The sequence below is a fragment of the Amphibalanus amphitrite genome, unplaced genomic scaffold (genome assembly GCF_019059575.1).
Source record: "Amphibalanus amphitrite isolate SeventyFive unplaced genomic scaffold, NRLGWU_Aamphi_draft 000190F_arrow, whole genome shotgun sequence".
In the NCBI taxonomy this organism is placed as follows: Eukaryota; Metazoa; Arthropoda; class Thecostraca; order Balanomorpha; family Balanidae; genus Amphibalanus; species Amphibalanus amphitrite.
The window spans coordinates 445,847-468,724 of record NW_024881685.1 but is presented as its reverse complement, the minus strand read 5'-3'; the positions used below and the strand labels follow the sequence as shown (position 1 = coordinate 468,724).

Below are 22,878 nucleotides of genomic sequence, written 5' to 3'. Positions count from 1 at the left end.
TTACGACGTACGGGAATGAGTTATCAGCTGTCTAATCGTAGACAACACAATGTCGAATTTAAACTGTAAGCCTGTATTGGTATTGTTTCTTTAATTTGGCTGTCAAACATTAATTTCTGGTTTGAAATATTATTTTATGTAAAATAATTGATATGAAACAGCCGTCTCTAAAGTTATGACCCCATCTCACCACATGAAAGTGGCAGAAATAACAATGATCAGCTGACACATTTTTCTTGGCCGAAGTCAGAGCGCGCGGCCCGACGCACCACCACTGCACCACAAAGTATGAGCAGAAGCCGCGCCCAAAGCCAGGGCCCCGGTAACGTGAGGTAGCCGAGTCGGGGCAGCGTGCGCTGACCCAAGCCGGGGCCGCGGCTTTGGGCGCGGTCTACTGCATCCCCGCGGGCAGCCCCGGGCTATCACATGACACCGGGAGGACGCGCGGCCCCGGCTTGGGTCAGCGCACGCTGCCCCGACTCGGCTACCTCACGTTACCGGGGCCCTGGCTTTGGGCGCGGTCTACCGCACCACCTAACAGGCGTGTTCGAAACCACAGGAGATGATGATGAACGGGTTTATGGAAACTTGATTGGATGAGCCTATCGGTAATAGCGATTTCGGTGTGTGCATTTATTGTTCATAGTGGTGTGAAATGTGGTTGGGGTACGACCGACAACCCGTCGGGGCGAATTTCGCACTGGGGTACTCAAAATTTGAAGAATTTAAGACGTTTCCATGAGTTTTGAAGGTATGGATAAGTTCTAAAAATCCGGTTCTCCATATCTGGGCCATTAACTCCATACGGTCCAGGAAAGCTGGCACACTACCTTTAATATATTCGTGGACTACTGGCTCTTAACTACGTTACGTTCTATCTACCGGCCAAGTTTGGTCCGGGGCTTGCCTGACTCCGAATCTTAGATTACCTATACTCGTAGATTAGGATTCACTTACATCTAACTTGACGACCGTCAAATCGCATCGCAATTATGCATATTTTACTATTGTAGTTGTCTGTCTGCCAACATCGTGTTATGTCATAGAACATTACAGAAGAAGGTATGCTATTTACAATAATAGACGGTTGGTAGGGGAGAGTGGGGAAAGATGCCCAGGGTTTTACTATGTCATATATTATTCGAAAATGACGATCAGAAAGCAAAGGCTTGGAGTTTCAATGGAAGCCGACATCATTTTTCTCCAAAAATATCACAATTTCGTGCCTGAAATATGATAACTATTTTTGCTATACAGCATTTTCCTGAAGAAGTGAAAGGGGGCATCTTACCCCACAGGGTGGGAAAGACGCCCCCAGGCGTTGGGGAAGATACCCCCTGCACTATAAGTGGCATAAATGGGCACGTAAATCGCCTGAACGAATCAGTAGTCCCTTCGAGCCTGCAGTAGACACCAAATGTCATCGTAAGGGCCCTCGCATAGGCGGCGGAACGGGGGGGCACCGGGGCACCGTGCCCCCCCCCCCTTGAATTCTGCAAGGGGGCACCAATAGCAAGGTGCCCCCCCCCCCCCTTAAATTTGATGTATTAGTACCAGGAGCAGATTCGGGAAAACTCCAAGGGAAGGGTCATGAATCGAAGTGGTGCCCCTACCTATACCCAAAATGAAAACCTCAACGGATTTCGGCCACTTAATTTTGGTGGTGCCCTATTTTCAGTTTTCTATTTTCTTTATTTTTGGTTAGTCGTGTGATGACTGGTGCCTCTGCTAGGCCGCTGGTGCCCCTGGAAAGATTGTGGTACCTACCTACCCTGCCCCCTGACAAGCCCACGGTGGGCCGTGGGTGCCATGGGTCCTAACAGGCCCGTGGTGCCCCTGACAGGCCTGTGGTGTCCTTGCTAGGCCTGTGGTGTCCCTGGGCCTTGGCAGGTCTGTGGTGCCCCTGGCGAGCCTGTGGTGCCCCTGTTAGAACGCAGGTGCCCTTAACAGGTTTGTGGTGCCCCTGACAATCCTAAAGTGCCAACGACAGGCTTGTGGTGCCCTTGACAGGCCCATGGTGCCCTTGCGAGGCTGGTGGTTCCCCTGCGAAGCCGATAGTACCCCTGGCAGGCCTCTGGTGCCCCTGGCAGGTCTGTGGTGCCCCTGGAAGACCTGTAGTGCTTTTGCTAGGCCGATGGTGCTCCTGACAGGCCTGTGGTGCCACTGACAGGCCCGTGGTGCCCCTGCTAGGCCTGTGGTACCCCTGGCGGGCCTGTGGTGCCCCTGTCGGCTGTCAGGCCTGTGGTGCTCCTGGCAGGCATGTGGTGACCCCAGGCCCAAAGTCATGACCCATGTGACCTCCCCCCTGGGATTCGCCACTGATTAGTACTGCAATGGCTTCTTGGTAATTTGATACATGTAGGATTAACCCTCGCCAGGCGAGGGCCTTTTCCATAACACGGACGGCGAGGGGGGAGGGTTGGTACGACCCCCCTCGCGATTGGCTCCTATGGCACTTAGAAACGACAAATTTACAGGGTAGGTGGGTCCATGGGAGATCTCGCCCCTAGGAAAGTTTGGTGACTCTAAGTCAATATTTAGGGGGTTTTGGGGGTATGAATGCAAAAATTTTGCTTAAACATGTTAAAAAATTTTCGCTTATAACTTTTTACCTAGCAAAGATAGAGCAAAAATAAAAGCACCAGTGAACTCAGGACGTCAGTGCGCATCGAATGGTATACTTTGTTACCAATTTTAGTGAACTTTGGAATTCAGTTGCCGCTAAGCTAGTCCAATTTTCCCCTGACCTTGTACCGGTTTTTGTGACCTGGTGACCTGACCTGAAATGACAGGGACTTCAAATTTTCAGGAAAGGTGCGAAAATGTTGCCCCAGAAGGTATGCCAAATTTGGCGGCGCTACGCGCCGCCGTTTTTACGTTATTTGCGAAAAACTTTGGGGGGGTTGCATCAACCCCCCTCGTTGGGCGAGGGTTAATGGAATTTATCAAACGAGAATAAGAAAGAGACAAACACATAGGTACTTGAGGATCAGCTTCAAGTTAACCACACATACGGGAGTGTTCTGCCATTTTCGTTTAGTAAAAAAAAAAAATAGAAAAAAATCATCGTGTCAGGGCTGTGACGAAAAATAAGTGGCCTAAATCCGATGAGAAAACAGGATTTCGGGGTACCCTAGGTTTGGCTCCTTGAGCTGGTGCCCCCCCCCCCCCCCTTGTCTCAAATCGTTCCGCCGCCTATGCTCAAAAGTAGTCGTAAGGGGCTTCAGGGGTCATCCTTAGGGCCATCATAGTCCAGCGCGGCCAAACAAGCCTCCGTGGTGGCGTTCGGAGACCACTGTAGAGCCCTTATAGGTCTTCATGATGCTTGAGGGCCCTCGAGCCCATCGTGGGGACCTCAGATGCCAGCGCGGCCCGTGGAGCCAACGTGGGAGCCCTCAAAGGATGTCGTGAGGGGCCCTGGAGCCAATAATGGGGCCCGCAGAGGCCGTCGTGAGGGCTCTCAGAGTCAAATGCCGCCCAAAAAGTCGCTGTGTGGGCCGAGAGACCGGCATGGAGAGCACCCGACCGTACTGGACTCTCAATAGTCCCAGATCGGCCTTTGTCTCTCATTCACAAGTATGTAATAAATGATTTGACGGGCTGCTTGAAGGACAGCCTACGGATTTAGGGGGGCGTCTTTCCCCATCAGGACAGGGGGCATCTTACCCCAAGGTACCGAAGTAACATTAAATCAGTACAATTTGTTAGCCATAAAACTACACCCTGAAATAAACTGTTTGGGACACAGTACACGCATGTTAATGTATCACGACTATAGCAAGTGACGCAAACATTATCTATCTTCTTTGATATTTACAATGTTTTGACACCAAAATATTTTTTGAAAGCAGAAAAAAAAACAAGCAATCACCAGCCAGCCGTTGCCCAACTGAGCTTCGCAAATTTTTATTCAGTTAACAAGGCAGGCTTCTGCTTTACGCTAAGAACATTAATTTCCAGGTTCGATTCTTTGTTTCGCCGCTAGAGGGGGTGGGGCGTCTTTCCCACCCTGGGCATCTTACCCCACTCTCCCCTATGTCAAGACTAGACTGACAGCGAGAAAATGTGCATAGATAACATCCGGCGTCGTTTGCCGTGTGATGGTTTACGTGGCAGTGTGGCTGTCTGCAACGTTTGATGTGCTTGCGGTGTTTATTGTGCTTGCGGTGTTTATTGTGTGATGGTTCGTTGTGACGTTGGCCGTGTGATGTTGTTTTGTTGTGGTGTGTGGTGTTTTTGCGTTGTTTACTGTTTGATGTTGCTGCTGTTGTGTGGGTTTAGGTATGAAGTATTGTGCTGTTTGTCGTGTTGTAGATATTATTGCTGTGTATTGTATTGCTGTATTATTGCGTCGTGTGAAGTTGTGTTGCGCTGCTTGCATTGTGTTGTTGCAGTGTTTTAACTCTCGCCGGCACAGGCCATTTTGCGTCCTTTGACGCTCGTACGACCCCCTCGCGTTTGGCCCCTGATCCAGCTAGAGCTTTGCGGAAAAAACGAGCGTGTTGCCCGCGACGAAAGAAAGCCGATGACACCCAATTGTAAGGTCCTAGGTCATCGGTTGACCTTTCAGGGCAGGTCAATGACCCAAAAGTCGGGAAAATCGGGACATGTTAGAACGTCGTAAAGTGTGGCTGCTATGGGGGTTTCGAGGTGCTGATCTCGCATATCATGTTGGTTTTGATTACAGATGATGCCTTTATGCATTTAGCTCAGGTCGGGTCGGGTCAAGTCAGGTCAACCAGTAGGGGTCCTGCCGGATATTCGTGATAGGTGTCAAACGCCTCTGACAGCTTCGTAACATGTTACGAAGGTACCAAAAATACTTCGTAAATAATCAAATGGCTGCTAAATTCGAAGTCAGCTCCAAAATCTAGACTAGAATGAGTAGGTAGAAACATATAAAACTCGAAAAAGTGGACCGAGGTCATCAAAGGTCAATGACCTGACCCGACCTTCAGGTGACCTTGAGGCTTGACATCCACCGTAATGCATGGGAGCAGCATCAAATCACATGTTTGAACGCTTGAAACCACGAAAAGACTGCAAACGCGCGGAGCTAATGCCAGCCGGCATACGCCGAATCGCGATTCCGGTCAAACATGGTCTCGAGAAATGGGTCACAGGTCAAAGGTCACTTGGGTCAGGGTCATGAAATTTTCAGGGTAGGTGTAAAAATGTTAAACGCGAAGGAACTGATAGTTTCGTCGCGATCGGCCGCTTTTTACGCGAGTTATTCGCGAAAACCCTTAGCCTGCCCTGTGATCTGAAATGTCTGAGGCGGCCTGCGTTCAAGCGGCGGCTGAGGCAGCTGCTGTTGCGTGAGGCTGGGGCCGGGAAAAGCCGAGCTTGTGTGATAGTGTTGTGTTGTGTCATATAGCCCAGCAGCACCGTCCCCTTTTACCCGTTCTTTTACCCGCTCGTGATAGTGTTGTGTTGTGTCATATAGCCAGCACCGTCCCCTTTTACCCGTTCTTTTACCCGCTCTTTTCATCTGTTTTTATTCGTATTGACGCAATGTGACTCGGGTGCGGAAGAGTAATTGTACGGTGGATGTACCTATCAATACATTGAATTAAATTGAATTAGCTGCCCCCCCCCCCGTGCCGGCGAGCGTTAATGTATTGTTGCAGTGTGTATTGTATTGTTGTATTGTTGCGGCGTGTGACCGGAGCCGGTCTGTGACTGCGACGCCGCAGCGTGGCGATCCTGCGCTACCTGTGTGTGACTGCGCGCGTGGCGATCCTGCGCTACCTGTGTGTGACTGCGCGCGTGGCGATCCTGCGCTACCTGTGTGTGACTGCGCGCGTGGCGATCCTGCGCTATCTATGTGTGACTGCGCCGCCGCAGCGTGGCGATCCTGCGCTACCTGTGTCGCCAGTACCCGGTGGCCGACCACTGGTACCCGGCCGACCCGCAGCGCCAGGCGCGTGTCGACGAGTACATGGCCTGGCAGCACAACAACACCCGCCTGCAGTGCGCCATGTACTTCCAGACCAAGGTGAGAGCCGCAGAGTGCCGGCCGGACGCTGCGGCCGGCCGTGGTCTCTGCTCAGTGCCCATGGTCGTGCTCCGGGCCAGATGCAGTCGGCAGGCGAACGCGCCCCCTGCGCTGCGTACTCAGCTAAACGCTCGACTCCAGATGCTGGTGTGAGCCCGAACCGTCACCATTGGCCGATTGAGGTCAAGACGTCTGACTATAAACTGTTCTTTTGTAACGTGTCACGAGGGCTACACCGTCCGTTCTGACCTGGCCCGGCTATGCCGTGCCGTACTGACCGTGCTGTACTAGCCGTGTCGTACTGACGGCGCTGTGCCGCTGCGGTCGCCAGTTTCTGATCCCGATGATGAGCGGCCAGCCGGTGGACGAGCGGCGCGCGGCCCGCTTCCAGGCCGGCATGGAGCGCGCGCTCGACCACCTGGAGGCGGTGTGGCTGCGCGACTCGCCGTACGTGGCCGGGCCGCAGCTCTCCGTGGCCGACCTGCTGGCTGTCTGCGAGCTCGAGCAGCCCAGTGAGTACCGACTGGCGGCGCGCCCGGCCCGCACCTGAGGACTGCCCACTCGCTCCGTCACCTCCCATACGCTTCATCCCAAACGGCCGGAATCAGACTGATGGTCTGCTAACTTCTCGTCTAACATTTATGGTGTTCAGTAGAATCATATGAGTGCTCAGCTATTGGGAGGCTGTCTGACCTGTCTGTGTGCGTTAGCATCAGTATTCGCTATTTAGTGATGTTCGGTTAGGGGGGTCCGAAATGTATTAAAGTTGCCCGAAACCACGGGAACCGGGTTTTTCCCATAGGTCCTTTCAATACCTTTCCAAAATGGCGCGGCAATCGAAATTTTAAAGAACTTTCACCTTGCCTCAAATCGATTGAAAGTTTATCAAATTTAGCAATTTAGTACTTCATGAACTTTCGCTTTTAACCCGGCAGTTGCTGGGGTATTTCGCCACCCACCGTTTGCTGGGAGGGGGGGGGGGCGTTAAACGCCCCCAGCCGATAACTCGAGAACGAATAGGCGCAGCGAAACGCACGAGGCGGCAAACGAAAGAACGCGACGAGACGCTTCAGATGAGTACTTTAAAGTTGAATTTTGAGGTCACAGGTCGGGTCAAGGTCAGGTCAAACACCTGAAATCGGGCTTTCAGTAGCATGGACTTCAGGACTTCGCAATGGGCGCCTCTCGTCATAAACTCTGTCAAAACGGTGCACAATCCATCATATACCTAAGGCCTACAAGAGTGTCAGCTCCATGTAGGGGTCAGTCAAGCATAGGTCAGGGTCAAGGTCAGGTCAACCGGGTAGGCAAATATCCCCGAAAATCAAAACTGAAATTCGCAGCCTGTGACACATGTTTTATGGGTAATTTGGGGCGTAGAACACGATGGTGGCATTCATTTTATCATATGTGTACGTGTTTGGCTCAAAAAGTTGAATTTAAAAAATGCATTTATCATGGTCGTGAAGTAGTCACGAGAAATTGCCAAGATTCAGTTCGAGATTTTGGAAAATGCGGAACGATAATCAATAATCGAAGATAGCCATTGGATTGTTCATGGTATTGGCAGTCTAATGGCGTTTACGGCATGTCTGGATGTCTATTCTGTGATTTTATATGATTTTTTGAACATATGCCGTTTTTGGTCGAAAACTCAGAAATCATGACGTCACTAAAACCTCGATATCTCAAAAATTTTCCGACCGATTTTTTGAAACTTTGTCACAATAAACTTAAATCAATTCCCTACAGGTACCCAAAATTTGGCGCGCCTGCGGCGCGCCGTTTTTATGCTATGGCCCGGCGAAAAAAGTGGGGGCGTTTAACGCCCCCCCCCCCCCAGCAACTCGCGGGTTAACATACGTCCCACAGTTTAATGCGCAATTGATTGGGCCGGTGATCTTGTTTTCAAGGAAAAATAGCTGCACAAATCACAAAATATATTATCATGAATGCCAAGAGCCAAATGATGATATCACATCATGACTAAATACCATGTGGATTACAATAAATCACTTAAAATATTGCGTATCAAGATCCCCAGAATAGGAATCGTTTTGGTCTTTATTGGTCCAAATGCGCCATATGCATCAAGAACTTCCACCTCGCCTGAACTGAGTTGAAAATATCTAGGTAATCTAAGATTTGAGCCGCGGTCTGCTGCGAGTGCAGACGCCCCCCCCCCCCCATCGCGGGTAATTACATGCATGTCATGACCCCTCAAGGTTGGCGAGTGGCGCTTCTCACATTTCTTAATCCTCACAACAGCAGCTGCTGTGCACTTATCCCTGGAGGGAGGGGGGATGAGACATGGCCCTCATGCATTGCCCGCAAAACACTGTGTCAACCATTGTGTCAATTTCACAGCACTGTGTCATCTCGCCTTCAGGTGATGACGCCATGTCTACCGCAAGGCAAACAAGAGCTGGGGCATCCAAGCCTCTAGTTGGCCAGCCGAGTGAGGCCGTTGCTGACCAGTGGGCCGTTGCCTTCCTGGCTGATGATGATACCAGCGGGCTGCTGGCCTTCACCGGAAGGCCGCGACTGCCGACCAGGGGGCAGGTCCTCAGCCTCTACCTCCACATCAGGCAGGTCAAGGGACAATGGTTTCCAGTCAGCGAGATCGCTGACATCGTCCTGACCGAAGTATGCAAATACTGGACAATGGGGAACATCCCGATCGGGGCCAAGAACAAAACGAAGGAGAAGACATTGGCCCTGATCGACGAGTACCGTAACCTGGGCAGTGCCCAGGTTACGGTACCAGTGCCCAGGTTACGGTACTCGTCGATCAGGGCCAACGTCTTCTCCTCCAGTGCCCAGGTTACGGTACCAGTGCCCAGGTTACGGTACTCGTCGATCAGGGCCAATGTCTTCTCCTTCGTTTTGTTCTTGGCCCCGATCGGGATGTTCCCCATTGTCCAGTATTTGCATACTTCGGTCAGGACGATGTCAGCGATCTCGCTGACTGGAAACCATTGTCCCTTGACCTGCCTGATGTGGAGGTAGAGGCTGAGGACCTGCCCCCTGGTCGGCAGTCGCGGCCTTCCGGTGAAGGCCAGCAGCCCGCTGGTATCATCATCAGCCAGGAAGGCAACGGCCCACTGGTCAGCAACGGCCTCACTCGGCTGGCCAACTAGAGACTTGGATGCCCCAGCTCTTGTTTGCCTTGCGGTAGACATGGCGTCATCACCTGAAGGCGAGAATACACAGTGCTGTGAAATTGACACAATGGTTGACACAGTGTTTTGCGGGCAATGCATGAGGGCCATGTGTCATCCCCCCTCCCTCCAGGCATAAGTGCACAGCAGCTGCTGTTGTGAGGATTAAGAAATGTGAGAAGCGCCACTCGCCAACCTTGAGGGGTCATGACATGCATGTAATTACCCGCAATGGGGGGGGGGGGCGTCTGCACTCGCAACAGACCGCGGCTCAAATCGTAGCTTACCTAGATATTTTCAACTCAGTTTAGGCGAGGTGGAAGTTCTCGATGCATATGGCGCATTTGGACAAATAAAGACCAAAACGATTCCTATTCTGGGGATCTTGATACGCAATATTTTAACCCTATTCCTGGCGGGCTCCGCCGGGACAAGAAACTGGCGGGGGGGGGCCGATTCGGCCCCCCCTTCAGATCTCAAAAACTACACATCGCAGCGACAAACGGTAAACGGCATCGGATACGCACGGTCAAGATCTACAATTTTTACTAAGGTCATTTTCAGGTCAGGTCAAAGATGACGTCACAGGGGTCGAAAAAGTCAAAATGGCGGCGCTAGATATGGAGAGAGTTTTTCTCGAATAACTTTCGAATTAGTCAAGATAGGAACAAACTAAGGGCATCATCGTGATCCTCTCGTCAATCCGCATCGAATGATATATATGTTGACCTCGAAAGGTCAAGGTCAAAGGTTGACCTCAGGTCACGTGACCTCGAGGTCATCATGTATATCATTCGATGCGTCTTGACGAGCTGAACATAATGAGACCATCCACGCGTCTGTATCTTGTTCCTGTACGGAGTTATTGGCCAAAACCCTTTGGTGACCTTTGATGACGTCACATGACCTCACAGCTGCCCAACAGCAAAACAGACCTCAAGGTAGTGAAGGTTGATCGTATATGAAGTCATGTATGGTATATGGGGCCATTCCGACCCGTTTTAGTGGTAAAAACAGGGAGTTGATTTTTCCCCCATTGACTTATAATGGGGAGGTCGCGAAACTGACCTGACCTTAGGTCACCGATATCAAAATTCCGAGATATACAAATTGCACATACTGGTACCCTAACTAAAGCCTGAAGAGAAGAAATTGATCGGTCAAAAACTCTAGCTCTGGCGTGATTGCAAACTTTTCTGAGGTAGGGTCACCAAACCGCCTCTGGTGACCTTCTGGCTGGTGTAGCCAGTAGAAACACTGTAACATACAGATATCTCTTGTATTTCGCCACAAAATCGAGACATATATAGTTTTACATACGAACTTAGTTATCTAGTATTGCACACATGTTGGCGAGAACATCGAATGTAATAAACGAATACATATGGTTTTTAATATACACATAGCCAATACAATTGTCCAAACAATACAGCAGTTTAAGCGAACGGAACGTTAAAAGGGGGACGCACAACTTAATCGAAGGCTTTAGCAATTTAGAGACTGGTGAAAGCGACACCTGTTAACAAAACTGTAACTCGCGGTTCACAGCATCTAGCGGCGACCGGTGGAAGTAAACGCGCCTAGCGGTGACCGGCGGTACATGCAGGGGCTACATCACTCCCCCGCCCTAGTTAAACACCATAAAAAGAAGTTTGGCGGCGAGTACGCGACGAACGGCGGAGAGGGGGTGGCGAAGCAGGCGGCGGGTCCGGCGGCACGCGGCGAGCCGGGCGAGAGCCGCCGGGGGCACCTGAGCGGCTGGGTGCAGGCGATGCAGCAGGCGGGCGGTCCACCGAGCTGTCTGTCGCTGTAGTAGGCGTGTAGTTCACCAGGACGTCCGGTGCTGCAGGCGGCGTTGCGGCAGGCATGTTGTCCGTGAAGGCCGGTTTACACCGAGCCAGGGTGACGGTGTCGCGTCGCCCGAGACGGTCGATGGTGACGGTGTGCTGGTCGCGGGATAGGACACGATAAGGACCGTCATAGACATATTGGAAAGGAGAGCGATGCGAATCGCGTCGGATGAAGACGTGGGAGCAGGTTTGCATGTCTTGAGAGATGAAGATTTGGCGGGAGCCAGGACGAGGAGGAGTTGGACGGAGCTCCGATATGGCGGCACGGAGACGAGAGGCTAGGGAAGCCGGATCAGAAGAAGTGTCCGACGACATGGGGGAGAGGAAGTCACCAGGAAGTCGGAGACTGCAACCATAGACTAGGTCTGCAGCGGTGCATCCGAGATCATCCTTGAGGGCCGTGCGCACTCCGAGTAGCACCAGAGGAAGTCGGTCCGACCAGGAAGCGGCGTCGTCATCGGTCCGCAGAGCTGACTTCAGTTGGCGGTGGAAGCGCTCTACCATCCCGTTTGCTTCTGGGTGGTAGGCGCAGGTCCGGATCCGAGAGGTGCCGAGAAGCTTGGAGATTTCTGTCCAGAGGCGGGACTCGAACTGGGATCCTCTGTCGGTGGTGATGAGTTCGGGTACTCCGAAGCGGGCGATCCAGCCGCTGACGAGATGCCGAGCCACCGTGACGGCGTCCATGGTGGGCAGAGGAATTGCCTCGGGCCATCGGGTGAAGCGGTCGACGACAGTCAGGAGGTAGGAGTTGCCATGGGACGGAGGAAGTGGTCCGACAAGGTCGATGTGGATGTGCAGGAAGCGAGAGTCAGGTGGCTGGAAGCTGCCCATGGGTGGCTTCGTGTGGCGCTGGATCTTGGCACGCTGGCAGTGCTGGCAGCTCCGGACGAAGGCACGGATGTCCGCGTTGATGTGGGGCCAGATGAACCTCGATGAGATGAGATGACGCGTAGCGTTGATGCCAGGATGAGACAAGTCGTGGAAGCTCTTGATGATGGAAGGGCGGAGTCTGGCTGGGACTACAGGTCTAGGTGTGGCCGTTGAGGTGTCGCACCAGAGACGTAGATGCGGATGATCAGGGACTGGGAAGTCACGGATGACCAGAGATGAGGATTGTTGCAGCTTCGGCAGGTCAGGATCGTTGGCTTGGTGTAGGGCGATGTCGGCCAGGCTCAGAAGGCCGGGTGAAGGTGTAGCTGCGGCAGAAGCTGGCGCAGACACTGAGCTGATCCGTGAGATGGCGTCAGCTACCGGGTTGAGGTGTCCAGGAACATGTCCGATCTTGCTGGTGTGCTGCAGAATCAGGTCCATGTGACGTTGTTCACGGAGAGAATGGTTGGCGTTGCCGTTGGCCTTGAGAGCAAAGACGAGCGGCTTGTGGTCCGTGAGGATCTCGAAGTCGCGTCCTTCCAGAAAGGGCAGGAAATGTCGCACGGCGAGGTACATGGCGAGCAGTTCCCGTCCAAAGGTGCTGTAGCGGCGTTGGGTGGGCGTGAACTTGCGCGAGAAGAAGGCGAGAGGCTGAAGAGAACCACCAACTCGCTGGTGGAGCACGGCGCCGGCTGCCGTACTGCTGGCGTCAGTGCTGAGGCTCAGAGCTGCATCTTTGACGGGATGAGCGAGCTGGGTGACGTCAGCGAGGGCGGCTTTGGCTGCAGAGAAGGCGGCGTCTGCCTCTGAGGTCCACGTGACTGAAGCAGCTCGGTCGTCTGAGGCAGTCAGGCCGTGGAGAGGTGCCAGAAGAGCAGCAGCGTGTGGGATGAAGCGGTGATAGAAGTTGATCATCCCCAGGAACTTCTTGAGGCTCTTCTTTGACTCTGGACGGTCGAAGTTCTTGATCGCACTGACTCGATCGTCGAGAGGAGTGATGCCTCCGCTGGAGATCTGGTGGCCGAGGTAGGAGATGCTTTCCATGCCGAAGGCGCACTTCGATGGGTTGAGGAGCACACCGTTGCGGGAAAGACGGCTGAAGACCTCTCGGAGGTGTGTGAGATGTTCCGAGATGCTGCTGCTGGCGATGAGGATGTCGTCTACATAGACGAAGGCGAAGTCCAGGCCACGGAGGATGTGATCCATGAACCGTTGGAAGGTCTGAGCGCAGTTCCGGAGACCGTACGGCATACGGAGGAACTCGAAGGCGCCGAAGGGCGTTGTGATCGCTGTCTTGGCGATGTCTTCTGGGGCCATCGGTATCTGGTTGAAGGCCCTGACGAGGTCGAGCCGAGAGTAGATCGATGTCCCAGCGAGGCAGGCAGTGAAGTCGTGGAGATGTGGTAGTGGGTACCGGTCAGGCACTGTGATGCGGTTCAGTGCACGGTAATCACCACAGGGTCTCCAATCTCCAGACGACTTGGGCACCATGTGCAGCGGTGATGCATACCGACTGCTGCTGGGTCGGATGACTCCGAGACTGAGAAGGCGCTGGAACTCTGCCTTGGCAGTGGCGAGTCGAGCTGGATCCAGACGGCGTGGGCGGCAGAAGACCGGAGGGCCGGTAGTCTCGATGTGATGTCGGACTGAGTGCTGTGGCTCCGGATGATGTGACGGCTGGGTGAGGCTGGGGAATTCTCGAAGGAGGTTAAGGAATGCTGGGTTGTCGGTTCCGATGACGGCTGTCAGTCCGGTGGATGGCACTGAAGAGTGGGAAGCAGGTGAAGACAACTCAGTTAGGTGGTCGATGAGACGGCCTCTCTTGGTGTCGACGAGGAGATCATACGAGGAGAGGAAGTCGGCTCCTAGGAGAGGATGGGAGACGTCCGCGATGATGAAGATCCAGTTGAAATCTCTTCTGAGGCCGAGAGAAAGCGTGAGCATGCGCTGACCATAGGTCTGGATGCTGCTGTTGTTGGCTGCTTGCAGATCCAGTCCGTTGGTTCCGCGAGCACGATCGGTGGGTGTCGCTGGAAGAACACTGTACTCGGCTCCAGTGTCGATGAGGAAGGTGATGCCAGTGTTGTTGTCCTTGAGTCTCAGAAGGCCGCTTGCTGGAGGGACGTCAGGGTTGAGCAGGGCAGGTGCAGACGTCTGTGTCACCTGTCCTACTGCTGGTTTCCCGAGGGCTGAGTTGCGGTTGCAGACCACGAGCACGGTGACTGACATGAGCGCGCGTTGGTACCGAACTTGTGGTGGTACCAGCAGAAGGAAGCACCAGCGCCGGTAGACGTGTTGGTTGCAGGGCTGGGTGACCGGGCAGCAGCAGACAGGTCGCGTGGTGGACGGTGGCGAGCGCGGCCGGGGGCACGGGATGCAGACCTCTCTCGGCGGCGCGTCTCGTCCACCAGTGTGGCGACTGATGTTGTGAGGGCCGTGATACCAGTCAGCAGCTGGCTCATCAGGTCTTGGAGGTGGAAGGGCCCTGCAGGAGCAGCAGGTGAGGCTGCAGCAGGCGCAGAAGTCGATACCGCGGCGAGAAGGCCTGAGGTAGGTGCAGCGACGTCCGACTGCTGCGGAAGCTCCAGGAGTCGGTCGGCAGTGCTAGCGATGGTCGCAAGGTCCGTCCCAGGCGGCAGGCACTGGAGGAAGGGCTGAGTCCGAGGCGGAAGAGCATTGAGGAAGATCTGGCGGATGAGCGGGGAATCTTGTGAGCCTTCAGCTTCAGCAAGGTCCAGGAGATGCCGAAGGAATTGGGAAGGACGCCTGTCGCCGAGTTGTTGGCCAGAGAGCAGGCAGCGAAGACGCTGTTCGACTGATTTGCCGAACCGCTGACGGATGGCGTCGGAAAGGATGGTGTAAGGTCGGTCTTGAGGAGGGTTGCGAAGGATGTCGGTGAAGTCGCGCAGGAGGTGGCCAGGAAGGAGAGTAGCGGCGATCCGGAAGCGGCTGAGCTCATCGTCCACAGCTGCCTGAGAGAAGAAGAGGTCGAGCTGGACGAGCCAGATCACGGGGTCCTCCTCGAAGAAGCGCGGCGGCGCGACGTGGCTGCGTGGCGCGGTCGCCACGCGGAGGTAGTCCGGTTGGGCGGCAGCGGCAGCAGCAGCAGCAGCGGCATGCGAGGCGGCGGCGGCGGCTGCACCGGCGCCGGCGGCTGCACCGGTGCCGGCGGCTGCACCGGCGCCGGCAGGCTGGGTCTTCTGGTCCATGGCTGCCGAGAGCAATGGTCGGGAAGATCGGTGGCGGCGACGGCGACACGGCGATCGGCAGGTGCTGCGGTGCAGCTGCAGAGGTAGCCGGACGGTAAGGTGAGCCGATGAAGTAGCTGGATCGTAGTGCAGCAGTAGTAGTCGGCGTTATCCAGTTACACTCAGTTACACTCAGCACAAAAGAAGGATCCTCGTGGAAACACACCATCCGCCACTTCCTTCCTACACAAAGAGAGCTGGAGGAGATAGCTCAGGGTGCAGGCCAGTGTCGGTGTGTCTGGGAACACGAGGGGATAGCGATCCCTTAGTGCGTAGAACGCGGGGTCACCAATCTGGCTGGTGTAGCCAGTAGAAACACTGTAACATACAGATATCTCTTGTATTTCGCCACAAAATCGAGACATATATAGTTTTACATACGAACTTAGTTATCTAGTATTGCACACATGTTGGCGAGAACATCGAATGTAATAAACGAATACATATGGTTTTTAATATACACATAGCCAATACAATTGTCCAAACAATACAGCAGTTTAAGCGAACGGAACGTTAAAAGGGGGACGCACAACTTAATCGAAGGCTTTAGCAATTTAGAGACTGGTGAAAGCGACACCTGTTAACAAAACTGTAACTCGCGGTTCACAGCATCTAGCGGCGACCGGTGGAAGTAAACGCGCCTAGCGGTGACCGGCGGTACATGCAGGGGCTACAACCTGACCTGAGGTCAGATCAACTCAAAATGTTCAGACATGTTGCGTATAAGCCTTTTAGGAAAAGTCAGAAAATTTGAGCTTCCTAGCTCAACGCGTTTGGGAGAAATAACCAAAAAACCTCAGGGGGGGGGGCTCCTGAGGCCCCCCCCCCGCCAGAAATAGGGTTAAGTGATTTAGGTGTAATCTACATGGTATTTAGTCATGATGTGATTTCACCATTTGACTCTTGGCATGCATGATAATATATTTTGTGATTTGTGCAGCTATTTTTCCTTGAAAACAAGATCACCGGCCCCATCAATTGCGCATTAAACTGTGGGACGTATGTTAAAACCCGCGCCCCGTAGGGGGGGGCCGAAACGGCCCCCCCCTGTCCTTTTCGGTCGATATCTCCTAAACGGCTGGAGATATCGCCACCAAACTTTCAGTACCCCTCCGGGCATCAATTTTACACATTGTGACCAAAAATTTTTCCAGAGGCTATGATAGGTTGGCCACAAATGACGTCAGAGTGACGTCATGTTCTGTCATTTTCGACCGAAAAAAGACCTTCGCGAGAAGACCTGTCAGGACTACAGCTTTGAAGATACAGAAAAATGATCAAGACATAAAAGGTGTAGAATTGACAGGGCTACAAAACTGCTATCTCGAATTTTTGAAATTTTTGAGTTTTGACCCCCAAAAATCAAAAAAGCATTTTTTTGGATATATTCGCCAAAAAATCCAAAAAGTTTTTTGAGTTTCGAAAAAACCGGAATATATGGGATAGTGCCTACCTTCTTCTATCTACACACCAAATTTCAGATCGATACCTCGTTTTTTGGCCAAGTTATAGCGAAAAAAACTGTTCAAAAATGATGACGTCAAATTTTCAAACTCAATTTTTGGCAATTCTAGAACTCGTAGAGCAAAACAAAGACCACCATTAGACTCCCCGTGACGAGCTGCATCGAATCGATACCCATTTTATGCAAAAATATCAACTTTGAAATTTGACCTAATTTGACCTGACCTTGACCTGACATTCACAAAAACGTGACCTAGGCTGGCCCCAAAGGCTGCCTAACCCACATAATCGCATTTGTCATGTAAAATGGACCATAAAACATGTATCACACGACACATTCATATTGTGACCCCCGGTGACCTGACCTCGCTGTGACCTGACCTGGTATCAGTGACGTCAGATAGCAAAGTATGTGTTTGACGAACAATGTACCATCGATGGTTTTCAATAAATTACCAATTTACTCGCTTTCACAGCACATTTCTTGAATTGCCTGTGAACGGTGAAAATCTGACCTTTGACCTGACCTGTGACGTCATCGGTTTGACCTAGGTCAATGAAATTTGGTCACACGGTAGTTCCCGGGTGGGGCTATCGAACGCCGTTTTAATTTTGAAAATCGGCCGGTAACTTTCCGAGATCTTAGGGGGGGGGGCCGAAACGGCCCCCCCCCCCTACGGGTGGTAGGGTCCGCCGGTAGCCCTACGGGGCGCGGGTTAAAAGCGAAAGTTCATGAAGTACTAAATTGGCTAAATTTGATAAACTTTCAATCGATTTGAGGCAAGGTGAAAGTTCTTTAAAATTTCGATTGCCGCACCATTTTGGAACGGTATTGAAAGGACCTATGGGAAAAACCCGGTTCCCGTGGTTTCGGACAACTTTTATGCATTTCGGACCCCCCTAATTGTTCGGTGACTGACGTGTCTGTGCCAATATCGTGCTCAGTTCAGAGGTGTTTGGCGACAGTCTGACGCGTCCCGTCCCTGTGTCAATACTGTGTCTGACCCGTCCCGTCCCTGTACCAGTACCGCGTCTGACGCGTCCCGTCCCTGTGTCAGTACTGTGTCTGACGCGTCCCGTCCCGTCCCGTCCCTGTACCAGTACCGCGTCTGACGCGTCCCTGTACCAGTACCGCGTCTGACGTGTCCCGTCCCTGTACCAGTACCGCGTCTGACGCGTCCCTGTACCAGTACCGCGTCTGACGCGTCCCGTCCCTGTACCAGTACCGCGTCTGACGCGTCCCGTCCCTGTACCAGTACCGCGTCTGACGCGTCCCGTCCCTGTACCAGTACCGCGTCTGACGCGTCCCGTCCCGTCCCGTCCCTGTACCAGTACCGCGTCTGACGCGTCCCGTCCCTGTACCAGTACCGCGTCTGACGCGTCCCGTCCCTGTACCAGTACCGCGTCTGACGCGTCCCGTCCCTGTACCAGTACCGCGTCTGACGCGTCCCGTCCCGTCCCTGTACCAGTACTGTGTCTGACCCGTCCCGTCCCTGCACCAGCAGCGTGTTCTGACGCGTCCCGTCCCTGTGCCAGTACCAGTACTGTGTCTGACGCGTCCCGTCCCTGTACCAGCAGCGTGTTCTGACGCGTCCCTGTACCAGCAGCGTCTGACGCGTCTTGTCCCTGTGCGGCCACAGTAATGGTGAATTACGACGTGGCGGCGGGCCGGCCGCGCCTGGCCGCCTGGATGGAGCGCGTGCGCTCCGATTGCCACCCAGTGTACGCCGAGGTGCACCAGGTCTGCTACAAGACCCGCGCCAAGTTCGGCGGCGTGCCCAAGCTGTGACGGCGCCACGGCCCCGGTGCGGCGGCAGGTGGCAGCCGCTCGGACTGCGGCAGCCCGCCGCGGCGCGCCGCTCAGCCGTGTTCGCTGCCATCTGTGATGGCCGGGCTGCTGCTCACACGCGCAAGTGAGCATGTAAGTCCGGCGAACAGTGCCGGCCAGGGGCGTGTATGTTATATAGTGCCGGCCAGGGGCGTGTATGTTATATAGTGCCGACCAGGGGCGTGTATGTTATATAGTGCCGGCCAGGGGCGTGTATGTTATATAGTGCCGGCCAGGGGGTGGTATGTTATATAGTGCCGGCCAGGGGGTCGTATGTTATATAGTGCCGGCCAGGGGCGTGTATGTTATATAGTGCCGACCAGGGGCGTGTATGTTATATAGTGCCGGCCAGGGGGTGGTATGTTATATAGTGCCGGCCAGGGGGAACGTCCTGTGTCAAATTGAGCAAAGTAGACATGAATAAATGCAAATTAATGCATGATGTGAAGATGAGAGAGCAATGAATCTTCTGCTCATGTATCCTGAATAACTCAAGTACCGACTTGAATCGTTAAACTAACAAACATGACGCCCGTTTAGTAGAACGACAGCCGAACCTCCTTGCCGTGGCCGGTCAGGCGGGCCGAGAGCGCCGGGTCTGCGAGTCGATAAGTGTCATTTCACGCTTCTGTGTGGCCGACTTTGGTCCATCGTGACACTGAGCTGTGTGATTGCGCCATATTGTCGGCTGTGGGAGACGCATATTAATGTTTGGAAATATTGCTTCTTTTGGCGTTCAGCTTTCACTGGAACTCAAAAATACATGTTTATGTTTTCAGGAATGTCCGGGACAGACCGTTGAATAAAATATTATATCGTTTCTACAAAAACGCAATTTTAAAAAAGCCATTGATCGATTTGGATAAAAATTACATTTTTGGATTCAGCTTACCGTCAGCTTTCGAATGGTAGGTATATATCGTTTCTTTTGAGCCTGAGATGATCTTCCGACGAACCGTGGGGGGTGGCACCCCCCCCCCCCCATGTGCGTTCTAGGATGGGAAAATGGCATGTGCGGGCGAGGGTTAATATAACCGTTGTTTGTATGGTAGTCCAACGTTGACGTATACCCTTGTTGTGGCCTGAAGTTGGAACTTCAATTTGCAGCATCCGAAAATGATCAATATTGATCGAAAACATAATTTTGATAAAAAGAACATGATAAGTTGAAAGAGGAGGCGATTTCATCCAGATGCGGTGGTTTACTTCTTGAAATTATTTTTGTTTATGACGACCGCCATGCAATGACGGATGATACGCGGCCGTCAATTAGCAAAATAATTTCAAGAAGTAAATCACCGCATCTGGATAGAATGACCTCCTCTCTCAACTTAACATATTATTTTTTTCATCAACATCATGTTTTCGATCAATATCGATCATTTTCGGATGCCTCAATTTTAAGTTCCAATTTCAGGCCACAAAACAAACTACCATACAAACAACGGGCATATTTAGGCTGGCTTCTTCCTCTTGCACCAGGTGGCAGCACTTCTTTTCGAAAACCAGTGCCTATCTTTCCAAAATCGTGATTTCCTCGCTGAGGAGTGAAATCGGCTTCATCGTTGTCAAAAATAGCAGAATCGTTGCCATTTTTGGCACGTGTGACAAAAAAAATCACGTGCTAAAAATGACAGCGATTGACCAAACCTCCCCCGACTCGATTAAAGGGACTATCCCACCTTTAACATGGGGTTTGAGTTGAGATAGCCAAGTTTGCGGCGAGGTTCAGAAACCACTATCTACATATCTAGGTTGCAAACCCCGCGGCCTCTTGGTGTTGAAGAAATTCGTTCCCTTCATTTGAAAATGGGCCTTGTGCAAGGCCCTATCTTCAACATGGAGCGACCGTTAGTGTGACGTCACCTCGTTTAGTCATTCTGATTTAAATGGGTTTGTTCGTTGAAAAATCGCTTAAAACTTGGTCTGAACTTTGTTGTGGTGCCTACAGAGTAAAAAGAATCAGCTTTATGACAGTAATGTGGCCTGGGGAAGAAGGTAATTTTGGGCTGTGACGTCACATATTTGAAAGTTTGTGTTTGGAATATGGGAAGCCTAAGATGTTTAATGAAAAACAAATGCCAGAACCGTGTTCCTGGTCATCCAATCTATAAAATCGGGCACAATTTAACTGGTTTTAACAACATTTTAGAAGGTGGGATAGTCCCTTTAACGGAAATTTCTGAGTATGAGCGGCCGGCCGGCCGTGCGGACGCAATTGCGAGGCTTAGGTATGTCTCGGCAACCACTTGACCGATTTACACGCGGTAATTTTTGTAGGGTAGCTTCATTCCTTCCACCAAGTATTGGACTATTCCCGATGCATGTGGGTGACCCCTTATGCACGTGCCGTGCCACGTGCAAAACGGGTGTCCGTTTTGTAATTGTTGCAATATCTCGGTAACTACTTGGCCGATTGCGCTGAAAGTTGGCATGTAGGTAGGCACCCACTAGGCACTGCATATCCATGTGCCAGAGTTGGGGTGCTGCTGCACGTGCGCACGTGCAGGGGTCGTTTCCAGATCTCGAGAACGGCCGGACCGATGTTGCTCAAATTTGGTACACGGTGAGGGACCAGTTAGTAGGGTGCCGTGCACAAGTCATTTGGGACCCATTTTGCACGTGCGCACGTGCAGGGTGCCGCTTCCAGATCTCGAGAACGGCTGGGCCGATTGTGCTCAAATTTGGCACCTCGCTAGAGACCAGTTAGTAAGGTGCCGTGCATAAGTCAGTTGGAGGTACTCCCTCGAAGTTTCGCACGTGCAAGGCCCACCCTCTCGCTCGCTCCGTTGGCCGCCCCAAAAGGCGTTATACTGGTTTAATTCATTGATACAATAATGCTCAGACACGCGACATGTATTATTACGAGCGAGCGACAGCAGCTAGCGAAGCGAAGTCTTTGCAATATAACGGAAAATCTCAGTATGATCGGCCCGGTCCGGCCCAGCCCGGCCCGGCCTGTAAAGCTTTTCTGTGGCTTATTTCTCAGCAACCGTTGGACCGTTAGCTTGCGGTCTTTTTGCCCCGTCTACCCCGTAATTGACTGCCGTAAAGTGGGGCTATTTGAGACAGTACGGTAGTAGCTTAGTAAAATTGCTCTTAAGTAAAAATCGTTTGATGTTTGTTGTTGATGGCTCGCGATTTGTTCGGCAGCTGTTTAGGACCCGATTGTTGGCAGCTGTTTAGGACCCGAGCCGACGCCGGGGCTGCGGCAATAATGAGCGTGCTTTTTGACTGACTGTGGCTGACTGGACGCACGTGGCTGCTCCGTGCATTGGTTTTCGCTTTCCACTTACTGTTGGTTCTGTGCCAGCCTGCTGATTGCGTTTGCCCTGCTTACGAGGTTGGTCTGTTCTTTTCTCATTCGTCGCACCTACCTGTGGCCTCTGTTTCTGCTCGACTACGGCCAATAGATTTATCGCGCAGTAACCTTGCTCTCTTCTCTGGATCAGAGTCACAGTGCAACACGACAAAATCAACATGGTGGCAGCTTTCTGAATCTGAATTAGGTCTGTGTTGCACGATTTTCTTACTTGTTGCAATTTCTTTCACATCTTGCTTGCTGACATTTTTTTTTATTCGTGATGGCATCTGATTTTCGTGCCCCGAAACCACTTGATATCCATGCTAAGGGTAATTTGGGGGAGGTTTTTCGTCGCTGGGAGCAATCCTATCAGATTTACTTGAAAGCATCTGGTCTTGGTTCGAAGCCCAAAGCTCAGCGACTGGCTATTCTTCTTAACCTTGCTGGGGAGGATGCTATTGAGGTGTACAATCATTTTAAGTATTTGCCAGATGAGGATGCTGATGATCCCGAGATTGTCTTGAGAAAATTTTCAGAGTTTTGCAGTCCAAAGAGCAATGTGGTGTATGAGCGTCATCGTTTCTGGTCTGTCGACATGACCCAGTATGACGGCATTGACTTTTTTGTGTCCGAACTGCGAACCCGTGCCAAAACATGCCATTTTGGTGATGGGGAGGATGATATGATCAGGGATAAAATTGTTTTCTCTCTACAGGACACAAGGGTGAAGGAAAGGTTGCTTCGAGAGGACAGTCTCACTCTGTCCAGGTGTCTTGACATCATCCGTGCTGCGGAGGAGTGTCGGGCGCAGGCCCGCTCCATGGGTATGAGCTCTAGCCCAAACGCTGTTCATGGTGTTCAGCGTCACTCTACTGCCAGTCAGCCAGCTAGGAACACTGACCAGTCAAGTAAGCCCCGTGCTCCATCTCACAGACCCACTGCTGCGAGTTCTCAAACTCGACATACTACCACTGTCCCTACTAGAACTTGTTTGTTCTGTGGCCGCCAGCATGAGCTGAGGAAAGAGAAATGCCCTGCTTATGGCAAGTACTGTGTTGTCTGTGGTGAACAGAACCATTTTGCATGTAGCTCAAAATGTCCTAGGCGTTCTAGAGCAGGAGCACGAGTAAGATCTGTGAGCACTTTTTGCTGTTG

At 52.3% G+C, this 22,878-nt stretch overlaps 1 protein-coding gene across 1 annotated transcript in view; it reads left to right on the top strand.

Moving 5' to 3' along the window:
• Nucleotides 1-19,249, top strand: part of LOC122384450 (glutathione S-transferase theta-1-like) — a 61,544-nt gene extending 42,295 nt beyond the window's left edge. The window contains exons 4-6 of the mRNA XM_043371842.1: nucleotides 5,848-5,998; nucleotides 6,330-6,510; nucleotides 18,232-19,249. Of these exons, the coding sequence (XP_043227777.1) occupies nucleotides 5,848-5,998; nucleotides 6,330-6,510; nucleotides 18,232-18,380 (481 nt within the window). The 3' untranslated portion in view covers nucleotides 18,381-19,249. The remainder of the gene's footprint in view (nucleotides 1-5,847; nucleotides 5,999-6,329; nucleotides 6,511-18,231) is intronic.
• The last annotated feature ends 3,629 nt before the right edge of the window (nucleotides 19,250-22,878 follow it).